This window comes from Salvelinus namaycush, chromosome 10 (genome assembly GCF_016432855.1).
Source record: "Salvelinus namaycush isolate Seneca chromosome 10, SaNama_1.0, whole genome shotgun sequence".
Lineage (NCBI taxonomy): Eukaryota > Metazoa > Chordata > Actinopteri > Salmoniformes > Salmonidae > Salvelinus > Salvelinus namaycush.
In genome coordinates, this window is record NC_052316.1 from 30,345,215 (window position 1) to 30,360,714 (window position 15,500).

At 44.2% G+C, this 15,500-nt stretch overlaps 1 protein-coding gene across 7 annotated transcripts in view; it reads right to left on the minus strand.

Moving 5' to 3' along the window:
- LOC120054952 (exocyst complex component 2-like) overlaps positions 1 to 15,500 on the minus strand; it is a 99,741-nt gene that overhangs the window by 65,885 nt on the left and 18,356 nt on the right. For all 7 annotated transcript variants that reach the window (XR_005477647.1, XM_039002733.1, XM_039002728.1 and 4 more), the window contains 5 exons: positions 11,403 to 11,579; positions 10,986 to 11,112; positions 7,731 to 7,844; positions 6,720 to 6,844; positions 283 to 363 (listed from right to left, as the gene is read on the minus strand). Coding sequence is in view for 6 of the 7 variants with exons in the window: in XM_039002733.1 (XP_038858661.1) it covers positions 283 to 363; positions 6,720 to 6,844; positions 7,731 to 7,844; positions 10,986 to 11,112; positions 11,403 to 11,579 (624 nt within the window). In the remaining variant the exon portion in view is untranslated. The remainder of the gene's footprint in view (positions 1 to 282; positions 364 to 6,719; positions 6,845 to 7,730; positions 7,845 to 10,985; positions 11,113 to 11,402; positions 11,580 to 15,500) is intronic.

Consider the following 15,500-nt stretch of genomic DNA (forward strand, 5'->3'; position numbering starts at 1 on the left):
AACAGATTGATAGTTAAGTAGGTGGTGTTTTCTGAAGAAACTTCCTGCTAATTGGACTTCCTATAGAGATAGAAGGTAGTCTAAACAATGTCAGCTGGGATGATGTCTGCCTTCAGATTACAATACATACTACTGATTTGATTTGACCTATGAATTGGTGTATGTTCCAACTGAGAGGTAGAGAGATTAACAGAGAGTGAATAGATGGATGGATGAATGAACAGATGGGTGGACGGATGCATATTGCAGATGTATGGATGGATAGAAAGATGGAAGGCTTACTGTTGAGGACGTTCTCCAGGCGCTGTGTCATGGAGCCCTCCACCTTCTCTGTCCCATCAGACTCCAATCTCTGGTGGATCGCTGTAAAAAAACAATAAAGTTTTATTCAACACCATGACTAGTTGTCATGGATGCTACAAGTATTCTGTTCAATCAAAGGAGACAAGAAAAAAAATCTGAGCTATATAGAGACATAGAGAAAGATAAAGAGAGATAGAGTTATTCAAGTTATTTTAAGGTCTCTGTGTGTTCTGTAATCACAGACTGCCTCTACTGCTCAATCTAACATGCATAATTATGAGATTCCAATTTGAGGAACTGAAGTTAAAACAATAAACAGCCTCTCTGCCCCAGTGGCTTCTGTCTGACTCTGACCACGCCCCTCTCAACCGTTCCCACGCCAACCACTGACCTGATCACAGCTACTGTAACTGATCCACTTGACCTAACCTGACTGAATTGGTACCCCCAATCAACATCCACTCCAGATCAGCATTTGATGTTCCTTTGGGGGCCTTTGTAACCTGACTGGAAAATAATCTAGGGGAAAGAAGACTGATCCATTTTGAACATAGACTGTAGATACTGTGCACCCAAAGACCAAGAGACTCAGAGGAAATGTATATCCAAATGTTTTATCAGTTGGAGGAAGACTATTTGGGTGAGGAGAGCTTGAAGACTGGAGAGCACTATTTCTACTGCTGAGAGGGATGCTGCTTGTGTCAGGTTGACTATACAACACTAATGAATAAAGATCTGGGGGGTCCACAGTCCAACATCAACACTGAGTAGGAAATCGTGCTGGTGTGGTAAGGCAAGGAGAAGTAGATGAAAGGTAGAGTGTAAAAGGTGAGAAGAGGAGAAGAAAAGGAGATAGAAGAGAGGTCAGAATTGGTCTGGAGTAATTCATGTGTGTGTGTGAGAGAGTGAGTGAGTGAGTGAGTGAGTGAGTGAGTGAGTGAGTGAGTGAGTGAGTGAGTGAGTGAGTGAGTGAGTATCAGGGCTGCTCAAATGACTGTAGTGGGGCAGCTGGGTGCTGAGAGGGGCAGTGAGCATTTATTGAGGGGGGAGAGGAGAGGGGCAGAGAGAAGATGGAGAAGGGGAGGGGGAGAGAGAGAGAGAGAAGGAGAAGATGGAGGGTGGGAGAGAAGATGGAGAGGGGGGAGAGAGGAGGACAGAGGAGAGGAGTTGGGGAGAGAGTAGGGTGAGAGGAGAGGATGGAGGGGAGAGAAGAAAGAGGGGGCGAAATGGGGGAGGCTAGGGTACGAGACGAGAAACACTGACACAAGGGAAAGAGAAAAAGGATGTCATCCCCCTTTCAAGCCCCTTTTCCTTATTCTCTGCTTTTCACCACTCTCTCACCCTCATTCGCTCCACTGAAAACAACGACTGTCAGCTAAAACGGAACAAAGCGAGAGAAAAGGAACGAAGGAAGGAAAAAGAGAAAGGGGAGAGAGAGTTCTGTAAATAAATGTGGGTCCTGTTCTGAAAGACGGGAGCCTTGAGGCAGAGAGGCTGAGGTACTCCTGAACCTCACTAATCAAACATGCCATCATATCATGGCTGCCTAAATCGACACGGCCATCACTGAACCAACTCAAGCAGAATGGCCAGAGGACATTCAGAGGACCAGGGCAGGAACCATAGACTTACTTAGCCTACAGACAGAAACAGGGAGACCAGAGGTTTTATGGAAGAATAATACCATCTGCTCTGAAAAGTAGAGAGTAGAGAGAAGTCTAGTGTATTGTACAAACACACACACACACACCCTCAGGGTCCTGGTTTTTGTCTCTGCAGAGACCCCCGTGCCCCCTGCCAGCTGTGTGTCCTCTCTGTCTGTCACACATACTCGCTGCCGTGGTCATGACGTCACGGCTAACCTAAACACCCCGACAGCCTCCGGATAACACACACACACACACACACACACACACACACACACACACACACACACACACACACACACACACACACACACACACACACACACACACACACACACACACACACACACACACAGGAGCGGAGGAAGAGACACAGGCAGCCCCCACTCAGCTTCCTGGAACCCATTGAAAAGAATGGATCCAAAATAAAAATACAGCCTCCCTGGATTCTGAAGTTGGAGATGTTTTGACTCCTGACTATGCACCGGAGTCGGAGGTTCGGAGCGTCGGGAATACGGCCCTGGGAAATATGGGATTTTGGAACACGGTAGCGGTGGTCCGTTTCCTGTATCGCAGGGCCACTTCCTTTTCACACAACAATGAAAAACATCAAATTTCATAATTCTTCTGAGGCCCCCCTGCAAAAAGAAGGAACCCGGCCTCTCTGTCAATCAGTCAGCCAGTTAGTCAGTCAGCCAGGTCTCAGAAGACCCCTGTGAAACATGGTTCAGTTTGTCAGCGGATCAGCCTAACCAAACAGCCCCCAACTATGACTATGAACTATGAACCCCCCCATGCCTTTCAACAGCCTGTCTGCTCTGGGTCACACAGAGATTTTAGAGAACTATTCCTTCACTTCCTGTTTTACCCAGCCCCTGGTCCACTGGGTGGGTGACCCTAGACATCGAGGTCGTCTGACCTTTGACCTCAAGTAACCCCTCGATGTACCCTCCTCTTCTCTGCACTATGTATCTACAAGCCTCAGTCTAATAGAGAAGGGGAGCAGTGTAAGAAGGGTGTAATAAGCAGTGAAGTAAGCATGTTTAGGGAGCAACAGTTGGCTGTAGTTTCCATTCCCTGAATGGAGAGAGCTGATCACTGTCCACAACACTAGACGCACTGAGGTTAGCATTTGGCCTAGCCACTGCACTAACCAAACTAGCCATAAATAGTGCTGTGGGATGAGGATGGGTGGGGTTAGCCAGTTAGTGCCTGGTGCTAAACTGTGTGTTTAAACCCAGCAGGGAAACATACACCGACATTATTACTGAGACATCAGTGGCAAATGCGCACGCACACACGTTTCTGTTGGAGGAGATTAAATGAGAAGAGAGGAAGGGATGAAGAGGGCAAGACAAAAGAGAGAAAGTAGAGAGAGATTATGACAGGAGAGAGAAGAGGATAAAGAGAAGAACCTCATGGATTCTTAAAACACACCACTTGTTTAAAAAAAAAATTGGTTGAACAGAACTCATTTCATATTCTAGATTTGGTCCATGCAGAGACATTCCTTCCTTATTTCCACACTGCGATCCCAACTCCCCTGCTCTCTCTTAATAATAAAACACCACTGGCTTTTACGAGAGCCATCAATAAAATTCTCACATGTAGCCAGAAGAGAAAATAAACTGAGGAGGAGACTAAAAATAAAAGCCATTAAATGGTGATTAAATGAGCTGGAAGCACCACAGGCTAAACAGCTATTAGTACCGTGCCACTTTTAATGTAACACATGCTGAGAAGCAGACACACACACACACTCAGAAGCACAGACACACACACACACGCTCAGACACACACAGCCTTCATTATTAATTTCCTTTAAATTTGTACAGCAACACCTGAAGCAGAGCTAATTTAGAATGACTCAGACGACTTGCCAAACATGGAGAGAGACAGACAAAGAAAGGATTCACAGTTTTGCAGACAGCTGTGCTAACTGGACCTGGCAGTGAGCAACTGCTGGAGCCGCCAAGTGGCGTCTGGTTCAGAACAAGATGGCTGGCACGTTACTAAAGCTTACCCTGACCATACCTGACTATTGTATGTAACTTGAACCATACATCAAGCTTACTATCCATACCAGGACTAGCGCTGAGACATTCTCAATAACCAAAACAAACAAGGGCCTCAGAATCATCTCCCTAAAAACAGACATAATCACAGGACTATATATGCTGTAAGGCACATGTCAAACTCATTCCACGGAGGGCCGACGATCGGCGGGTTTTCGCTCCACCCTCGTACTTGATTAATGAATTAAGGTCACTAATTAGTAAGGAACTCCCCTCACCTGGTTGTCTAGGTCTTAATTGAAAGTAAAAATGTAAAACCTGCAGACACTCGGCCCTCCGTGGAATGAGCTTGACAGACGTGCTGTAAGGAGGCAAAATATACTCTCAAACCTTTACAGTGAAGTACAGCCTAATGACACAGGTCAATTGACTTGTCATCTTATGGTCCATTGCTTCCTGGTTCACAGGCCATGAGTCCATCTGAGGGTGCATTATTTCCTGGGTCACTGAGGACTCCTGCTCTTCCCATTTTGGCTCATAATGGGCACGCTCAGCAGAGTGAACGTGAGAAAGGGACTGTATTGTTCCCCTCGGTCATATTAGGGCCGTTATCATCCCTATTGCTCTGGCCTGCATTGTGTTGCCCTGCTCCGTTTATTTAGATTCAGACGCTAACAATGAAAACATTGCCTCGGATTCGGACCCCCCTGCTCCACCCGGGCACAAACATTACATACGGAAAGCAATCATAATAATGACTGAGACATAGAAATAGTCAGGGGAAGTAACTGAGTGGCTATGAGGGGAATTCGAGTAAACAGACCAAAATATGACTGATGAAGTTGAACAATTGATTTGACTGAGCTACCTGGCAGAGCGACAGCAGTCAAAATGTTACCTCAGAGTTATCAGAGTGAATCAGAAAGGCCATGGGAGTGTGTGTGCGTCTGTTTGGGTATACATGTGTGTGTATGCGTGTGCATGTGTCTCAGTGTGTATGGGTGGAAAGTGTCAGTAAGTGTGTATGTTAGTATGTGTGTACGTTAGTAGGTGTGTGTGTATTTGTGTAATGAATCTGCACACTCCACTCTACAGTTCTAATAGGAAAGCAGTACAGAACTAGATGGCCTTGCTACAGGCAGCACTGTGATTGACATGTGAGAGCTGATGCCGTTTTATTGAAGATGAATTAAGCGTGTTGTGGTTGGCTAGCACAACTGTGGTACACTGCGGTGGAGTGGTGCTCTGCTGACACACACACACACGCCTCTTTAATCAACCACTGCTAGAACACACTGCGCGAACGTGTGCACGCCCAAATCCTGTGCCCCAGCACATTGACTCTGTACCGGTACCCCCTGCATATAGCCTCCCTACTGTTATTTTACTGTTGCTCTTCAATTATTTGATATTTTTCCATTTTCAATTTGTAATATTTTATTTAAGCAAATACTTTAACACTTATTTTTCTTAAAACTGCATTGTTGGTTAAGGGCTTGTAAGTAAGCATTTCACTGTAAGGTCTACACCTGCTGTGTTCGGCACATCTGACAAAAAAAAACTCACATACACACAAACCTAGAGGCCAGCTTCCACACGTCCATCAGAGTTCTGAGGAATGATCAGGAAGTCCTTAGATGACATGCCCACTGTAAAACACCACACTAATGTTATCCCAAACCACACCTGTCTTATTCTAACTCCCACTGTAAAACACCACACTAATGTTATCCCAAACCACACCGGTCTTATTCTAACTCCCACTGTAAAACACCACACTAATGTTATCCTAAACCATACCGGTCTTATTCTAACTCCCACTGTAAAACACCACACTAATGTTATCCCAAACCACACCTGTCTTATTCTAACTCCCACTGTAAAACACCACACTAATGTTATCCCAAACCACACCTGTCTTATTCTAACTCCCACTGTAAAACACCACACTAATGTTATCCCAAACCATACCGGTCTTATACTCTTTTCAGACAGATGGAATGTGCCGCCTTGAAAGTGCCTCGGCTAAGGGTACACTATAGCTTTTCAAAAGCCAACACAAAACCATCTCTGGAGATAGTTTTGAAGCACCACTGAACAGGCATTTTACTTGTCTATAATGGAATACCTCCTCTGAAGCAGGCTTGACATCCATCACTATGGGACCAGAACTGTCAATCAAATAATCTCGAGCTGCCTGCGCGCAGCCCACTCTCTCCTAAAAGAAAGTATGTTAAAGTTCATTAAATACTGTGACTTACCAAGACGTTTAGTAGAAAGAAAACTACCATATCATAAAATAAAACGCCATTTAAAAAAACACAGCAACACATCAATCAGCAAGGTTTATTGTTGTCAGGGAAACAATACCGGACATTATATGCCGGAGCAGAATTCTACTGTCAGAAAAGGTACAGATGCTCCTGATGCGGCACTTTTTAAAAATTGTCTGAAAGGTTATCTACTGTCGCTATCGACGCGTTACTGTAGAAGTGTTCTATGTCTGTAAAGGATATTAGTCAAACACACACTGCAATAGACCAGAGCCTCACAAACTCTTACTTGCATCATGAGAGCCAAGTACCGTCAACCCTGAAACATGTTTACATTCATTGTCTTTATACGGTTACCATCTACCTGTGTAATAACACACATAAAATGTATATACCACACACTCTCTGTGTAGTATTGATGTACAGTGTAAAAAACACATACTCTGTGTATAGTCTGTGTGTAACGTGTACTGTATCTTTACCTGCGAGGGCGTCCTGTGCCTCAAAGAAAGTGCTGAGGCCTCCCTTCACGTAGGCCAGACTGCCCTCGTTCTTCCTAGTGGCTTGCTTCTTCAGGTTACTGGCTGCCATACGCAACTGGTCAAAACTGAGAGGGGGAGGGAGGGAAAGAGAGAGCGAGATGAAAAAGAAAAGTGGGATATGAAAGCTAAACTCTGTTTACTTCCAAGTATGACACCATCCCATCAGTCAGAGGAGTGTGTGTGTGCGTACGATTTTCTATGTGTAACGCACACGAGTGAGAGTCCGCACAAGCATGCGTGTGTGTACTTTGGAAGTGAATAGAAGTTTCCTCTGGAGGAAGAAACACAGGCCCTGTCAACCCAAAACAGCCCAACCCAGTAGCCCTACAGTTGCTGGCCAGGAGCAGACAGGATCCATCCGCTAGACTGGGGGGTTAGATGGAGGGGAACCATGATGGATGACAGGGAGGAAACCAGGAGAGACTAATAATAACCTGACAGACATGCTGACAAACACTGTCCTAGTATGACAGAGACCAGGGGTCAGAGGTCAACAAGAGAAAGGACAATTCCTCCACATGTCCAAAGTTTTCTTCTGCCAAGTCAGGGGTCAGGGATCAACAAGGATTGGAGCTAGATTGTATTTATTTACAGACTAGCTCTGTCTCTGGGTCAGTGGATTGATTGGATGGACTGAGAACCACGTAAAAAATAAAAAACAAAATATATTTTTTTGGTAAACTATATGGAGGCTTTTGTTAAATGCATTTTAAATAAATTGTGATTTGATTTGATGATAAAGACAACATTCAAAAGTTTTGTGCCAAGTCACTGCATTACTTCCAACAGTGTTTCTGACTAGTAGTTTGATCATTTGGCTAGAGGGCTGACGTTCATCAACATATTAGTTGGGATGGTGCGCTGGCTGGTACAGGAGAAATATACTTGTGATTGGCTGTGTGTCTGACCCAGAGGTCGTAGAAAATAGATAGGTAGGTAGGTCTGACCTACCTGGTGACAGAGTGGTTCTCGATGAGGTACCAGGTGGCTGAGAAGTTCTCGCTGGTGAAATCCCCACTCACCCCTGGGAACATGGCCTCCAGATCTTTCAGAGGGACCTTACCCCTGGGGGAGAAAACGGATTACAAAGAAACCCTGTGAAATGTATGTTTTATATCTTCTATGTATGGTCATGCTGTGGTCCTGTATGGTCATGCTGTGGTCCTGTACGGTCATGCTGTGGTCCTGGTTGGTCATGCTGTGGTCCTGTACGGTCATGCTGTGGTGCTGTACGGTCATGCTGTGGTCCTGTATGGTCATGCTGTGGTCCTGTATGGTCATGCTGTGGTCCTGTACGGTCATGCTGTGGTCCTGTACGGTCATGCTGTGGTCCTGTATGGTCATGCTGTGGTCCTGTATGGTCATGCTGTGGTCCTGTTTGGTCATGCTGTGGTCCTGTTTGGTCTTGCTGTGGTCCTGTACGGTCATGCTGTGGTCCTGTACGGTCATGCTGTGGTCCTGTACGGTCATGCTGTGGTCCTGTACGGTCATGCTGTGGTCCTGTACGGTCATGCTGTGGTCCTGTACGGTCATGCTGTGGTCCTGTACGGTCATGCTGTGGTCCTGTACGGTCATGCTGTGGTCCTGTACGGTCATGCTGTGGTCCTGTTTGGGTCAGTTGGTAGAGTGATTGTGGGTTGGATTTCTCTTGATCACCCATACGGATAATGTATTCAGGAACATTTGGTTAAAAGCAAACATATTATTATAGATTATGCTGCTTACCCCATTTCTCTCTTTGACAATAAAGTTGAAACTTGAACACAATCTACACAAACAATACATAATAGGTAATGCTTACAACTGTACATAGTTACACAAATAAGAAATAACATATCCATGACATTGTACAAAATAACAAGAATGTCCTTCTTAATGAGGTGAAAGGTGAGTTGGGGTGTTTGTATAAAGTCATCCAGCAGGGGTCAGTGTGAGGCCAGGCTGTGCCCAAGGAGGGAGGCCCAGGCATGGGAAGAGCAGTGTGTGACGCATGGGTGCCCCTTGAGGAACCAGAGCTCATTAGGAAGGTTTGATCTGTGGTAATGACCCGTGGGCTACACAAACTAAACCCTAAACCCCCCCCTCCATCCAGCCTCTACTGTAATGTACTGGAGCACACTGAGCCCTCAGGGAGTGATTACACACACACGCATGCATGCACACACACACAAACATCATAGAGCAGAATTATCTCAGAAAAGATGTAAAGATGGGTTGTCATGGGAAAGAAGTGGGAGAGAGAGGGAGTTTGATCACCATAGAACTCTCACCACACTCTCCATTTAAAGTACCCGTGCTCTTCTAACGATTTTGTAACTTTGTTGCTCAGTTGGTAAGAGTGTGGCGTGAGATTGAATTTGCGCAAAGATCAAGTGAACATACTAAAAACGGATGCACTGTAGGTCACTTTACAAAGCTTCTGCAAAGTGGCATATTCAATTTACACATGTATCTCGAAAGAGACAGAGACAGACAGAGAGAGACAGAGAGAGAGTCAGGAAGCAAAAGAGAGAGAGAAACAACTTTCTCAGTCCGTTAAGTTATTCCCTCATCTCCATACCTGGCACGTTATCAAAGCCTGCTCTCACATGTTACGGATCTGCTGCTTTGCTCTACAGACAGGAAGCACATACGTATATGCTGAGAGAAACCTTACTCTTACTATTCATGCAGTTCAGTAGGCGAACTCAAAACAAGCAGTTACAGTTGGGACATTATCACTGGAGCATTGCGGCTCGGACGAGGTTTGTTACTCTGTAGCGTGTGGACCAAAATAAAAAGGAACAGGTTGATGATGACATCCCCAGGAAGTGTTTTGCAGACCGACAAGATGACTTCCTGTCTGACCTCTCGGTTAGAATAACCAGCCAGTGACATCACCACCAGACAAACTTGTTCAAACTGGTTCAAGACCTTGTAATTATAATCATGGGTTGAAACTTATTGAATTACTAAACAATTACTAAAAGGTTGTCCGACTCCGTCCACTCCACTTCTCCTGGTCAGCTGTGTCTGGTTGGACAGCTAGCCACTGTCTCTTTAATAAACAGCATTGGCTACATTCATTAATGTGATGTGTGTGTGTGTACTGTGCAGTGTGTGTGTGTCCATTTTCATGGACCAGTGTCTTTACTTGAAAGATATTCTCCCGTCTTTTTGCATACTTTTTAGCAAGCAGTTCTGAAAGTAGCATCCATGAGCCAAAAGCGATCCACAAAAATTGCTTACTACGTTACGTCATTGATCGCTCTCTACTGTGTGTACGTCTTGCTAACAGTCACTGAAATGGCGAAGGGCTGAAGCTCATTTGCTGAAACTCGAATTGCTAGGGAGCTGGCCCAAGTGGGGGAAAATGGCACCACACAGCTTCCAGAAAGCAGTTGCTTTCAAACTAGGGATTTCATGGCTAATTAAGGTAAGAGAGCAACTTTGCTCATAGATTATGCATGTATGAACTACACATTGACACATCCAGCCCAAATTGGGAGGTTTAAAAAAACAACAACACTTACTAGTCGCCAAAGTACCAGAGAATGTCTTTAATGTGGCTAATAACATGAAGAGAAGAAACCGTGGTTTCTTAGTTCGGGATAACTGACTCGGTTCTATGGGTTGCAGCCTACCAGTAGGCCCAGGAAAGTGACCCTGGACATGGAGGGTTTGCGGCTCAGTCAGGGGCTAACCTCCCTGGCCATGAGTGGTCACTTGGCCCCTGCCCCCTCTAACCCAAACAAACACCAGAGGGCCTAGAGCACAGACATACCAGAACTATACAAACTCAACTATACATTACAGGCTGTGCTTTCTCTGCCAGGCGCGTGGGAGGCTGAGACCACACCACACGCCTCCTATGACCATGTGTGGTGGGCTGCACTCTTTCTTTTCAACTATTTCCTTTCTTCTTTTCTTCTCTCTCCTCTAAACACAATGATTTTGTCTCCAGTGCGTTGTTCAGCGGTTAAATCCAGTTGAGCCATTGCTGTGTTGGCATAACATTTCAAACACCTCCACATGGGGATCCTTTGTTTCTGTTTACAGACCTAAACCATGACTCAAACACTAGAACCTGTGTGTTTATGTATGTGTGTGTGTGTGTGCATGTATGCGTGTGTTGTGTGTGTGTATGTGTGGTGCGTGTGTTGTGTGTGTGTAGCATGCGTGTGTTGTGTGTGTGTAGCATGCGTGTGTGTGTGTGTATGTCCCTACTTGTCTACGTCGATGCCCAATGGATTGCTGGGGCGTAGGGAGAGGGGAGAGATGCCCTTGTTGCGGTCGGTTCTCATGTCGTAATAGTTCATCTCATCCACCCACACAGCAGACTGGTCCAGGATACCTAGAGCACAGACACACACAGGAAACACATCATCACTGAGGGACAGCCCAGATCACACACACACACACACACAATAATAGTACCTGACAGAGCTACTATACAGTTTGTACAGCAACACAGGACAAAACAGTATGAGTATCCATACTGTAGTTCCCCGCTGCCTCTGCTTGGTAATACCGAGGAAGATTGTCTGTACTTGCGCCACTGAGTAGTCGTTCTAGAGTTTCTCTGATGATTGACAGAGAGACTTGTATTAGAACTGGAGTGGTTACAGAGAGCAGCCATCTTACCGATCTTCTCAGCCTTGAGCAGCTTGAAGGAGACGGTGGAGGTGCCGTGTCCTCCTGACTTGGTGCTGACGATGATCTCTCCCTTATCGTCTTTGGCTGGGCCCACATGACACACTATCTTACTGGCTGACATCCACTCAGCCGTCAGCAAGCAGTTGTGACCACAGATGGAGAGACCTGAGAGAGAGAGAAATATATAGGCACGCTTACAGCAACAGGACAAGTAATAACACAGAGACTCATTGAGAGAAGAGGCATGACACAATGACACAAACAGCAGTTTAATAAACCTGTCATTAGGGGGTCAAAGTTCAGCCCAGGGTCCAGTCAGTCCTGTGTAGCCCTGACAAGTCTGCCACAGCTTCATCATTCTCTCCACACAGAGTGCTGTCAATTCACTGTTAAGTGGCTCATTACAGATCTATTTACTCTACTTCTACACTTTCTCTTTTATTTATCTTTCTATCTGACCCTTCTCATGGAGTAAAGAGAAGTTTAGAGAGAAAGAAAGTGATAGAGAGAGAAGAAAGAGAGAGACTAAAAAGAGAGAAAATGAAACCACCTCATTTGATTTATCTGACCAAAGGGAACTGGACAGAGAGCTACAGATGACTGCACTTAAACATCATAAAAGCCTGTGAGAGATGATCAACAAATAACCACTGAAACAAACTGTAAATAATAAAACAGTAACTCAATTAAAGGACATTTCCTGCCTTTGTTCTGTACTGTTTGTTTTGTTTGGATATACAGTACATGCACTAACTAACTAACACACACCTGTTGCTATCCAACATCTAATAGGCTAATTTCAGGCTCCAGGGATATTAGTGGTCAGAAATGCACTACATGACCAAAAGTATGTGGACACCTGCTCGTCAAACATCTCATTCCAAAATCATGGGCATTAATATGGAGTTGGTCCCCCCTTTGCTGCTATAACAGCCTCTACTCTTCTGGGAAGGTTTTCCACTAGATGTTGGAACATTGCTGCAGGGACTTGATTTAATTCAGCCACAATAGTATTAGTGAGGTCGGGCACTGATGTTGGGCGATTAGGCTCGCAGTCGGCGTTCCAATTCATCCCAAAGGTGTTCGATAGGGTTGAAGTCAGGGCTCTGTGCAGGCCAGTCAAGTTCTTCCACACCGGTGGAAGAATGACAAACCATTTCTGTATGGACCTCACATTGTGCACAGGGGCAACATGTTGAAACAGGAAAGAGCCTTCCCCAAACTGTTGCCACAAATTTGGAAGCACAGAATTGCGGTAAGATTTCCCTTCACTGGAACTAAACAGCCTAGCCCGAACTACGAAGAACAGCCCCAGACCATTATTCCTCCTCCACAAAACTTTACAGTTTGCACTATGCATTGGGGCAGGTAGCGTTCTCCTGGCATCCGGCAAACCCAGATTCGTCCGTCAGACCGCCAGATGATGAAGCGTGATTCATCACTCCAGAGAACGTGTTTCCACTGCTCCAGAGTCCAAGCTTTACAGCACACCAGCCGATGCTTGGCATTGCGCATGGTGATCTTATGCTTGTCTGCAGCTGCTCATCCATGGAAACCCATTTCATGAATCTCCCGACGAACAGTTCTTGTGCTGACGTTGCTTCCAGAGGCAGTTTGAAACTCAGCAGTGAGTGTTGCAACCGAGGACAGACGATTTGTATGCGCTTCAGTGGCGGTCCCCTTCTGTGAGCTTGTGTGGCCTACCACTTCGCGGCTGAGCCGTTGTTGCTCCTAGACATTTCCACTTCACAATAACAGCACTTACGATCCACTAATTTGAAGGGGTGTCCACATACTTTTGTATATATAATGTAGATATAAAATCATTGGCCAGGGCTCAGCCTGCAAAGTGCACAATCGTGTGTGAGGCAATGTTTTGGCGCTTTCTGCCGCTCTCAGTTCGTGGGCTTTGGTTTTCATTTGTGGGTGGCTTAAATCTAATTTCTGAAAATAATACTGAAATTCTAGGGAAATGAGTGGTGGCACTTTGACAATGCTACAAATTCAGGGCATTTACATCAAAATAAATGTAGACTATCCACAGAGTTTAATTTCAAGCAACAGATGTTCCACAATAAGGCATTTTGAAATAGCAGCTAAAAGAATTGTGGAAGTACAAGTTATTTTCTTTACATTTGCACAACTTAAATTTGCTAAAAATTTGAAAAATGTCAAACCCAAAAATATATATGCAGTACCAGTCAAATTTTTGGACACACCTACTCATTCAAGGGTGTTTCTTTATTTTTACTATTTTCTACATTGTAGAATGATAGTGAAGACATCAAAACTATGAAATAACACATATGGAATCATGTAGCAACCCAAAAAGTTATTAAATATTTGAGATTCTTCAAAGTAGCACTCTTTGCCTTGATGACAGTTTTACACACTTGGCATTCTCTCAACCAGCTTCACCTGGAATGCTTTTCCAACAGTCTTGAAGGAGTTCACACATATTCTGAGCACTGCTTTTCCTTCACTCTGCAGGCAACCCATCCCAAACTATCTCAATTGGGTTGAGGTTGGGTGATTGTGGAGGCCAGGTCAACTGATGCAGCACTCCATCACTCTCCTTCTTGATCAAATAGCCCTTACACAGCCTGGAGGTGTGTTTTGGGTCATTTTCCTGTTGAAAAACAAATTATAGTCCCACTAAGCACACACCAGATGAGATGGCGTATCGCTGCAGAATGCTGTGGTAGCCATGCTGGTTAAGTGTGCCTTGAATTCTAAATAAATCACTGAGTGTCACCAGCAAAGCACCCCCACACCATCACACCTCCTTCTCCATGCTTCACGGTGGGAACCACACATGCGGAGATCATCCGTTCACCTACTCTGCGTCTCATGGCGGTTGGAACCAAAAATAAAAAGTTGGTACTCATCAGACCAAAGGACAGATTTCCACCGGTCTAATGTCCATTGCTCGTGTTTCTTGGCCCAAGCAAGTTTCTTCTTCTCATTGGTGTCCTTTAGTAGTGGTTTATTTGCAGCAATTTGACCATGAAGGCCTGATTCACGCAGTCTCCTCTGAACAGTTGATGTTCAAATGTGTCTGTTGCATTTATTTGAGCTGCAATTTCTGAGGCTGGTAACTATTATGAACTTATCCTCTGCAGCAGAGGTAACTCTGGGTCTTCCTTTCCTCTAGCGGTCCTCATGAGAGCCAGTTTCATCATAGCGCTTGATGGTTTTTGTGACTGAACTTGAAGAAACGTTCAAAACTCTTGAAATGTTTCACATTGACTGACCTTCATTGTCTTAAAGTAAGAATGGACTGTCATTTCTCTTTGCTTATTTGAGCTGTTCTTGCCATAATATGGACTTGGTATTTTACCAAATAGGGCTATCTTCTGTATACCATCCCTACCTTGTCACAACACAAATGTTTGGATCAAACACATTAAGAAGGAAAGAAATTCCACAAATTAAGTTTTAGCAAGGCACATCTGTTAATGGAAATGCTTTCCAGGTGACTGCCTCATGAAGCTGGTTGAGAGAATGCCAAGAGTGTACAAAGCTGTTATCAAGGCAAAGGGTGGCTACTTTGAAGAATCTCAAAAAATATATATATTTTGATTTGTTTAACACTTTTTTTGGTGTTTGATGTCTTCACTATTATTCTAGAATGTAGAAAATAGTAAAATAAAGAAAAACCCTTGAATGAGTAGGTGTGTCCAAACCTTTGACTGGTACTGTATATATTTAAAACAATTATTGTAATTCTGTAAAAACAATTAACCCATCATTCTAAATAATTTAATAGTTTTGGTCAATTACATTTTGATCAAATTGAATAAAAACAGTATATGCAGTATTTAGTTAGATTATCAAATGTATCTTTTTTTGTCGTAACAAAATGTCTCCCTTTTAACAATAAATCATCATAACTAATATCCCTACATATTGACTACCATATTAATAAAAGATTCCCGTCAATGCTACAACAATCTTTACATTTTAAATTCAACATTTTGACAAATACATCTTTACCACAAAGGTTAGAAAATATTATTTTAGGTCTAAATTCAATTAACACATATCAAAAACCTACAATAACATATTATTCAGACATCATTTGTT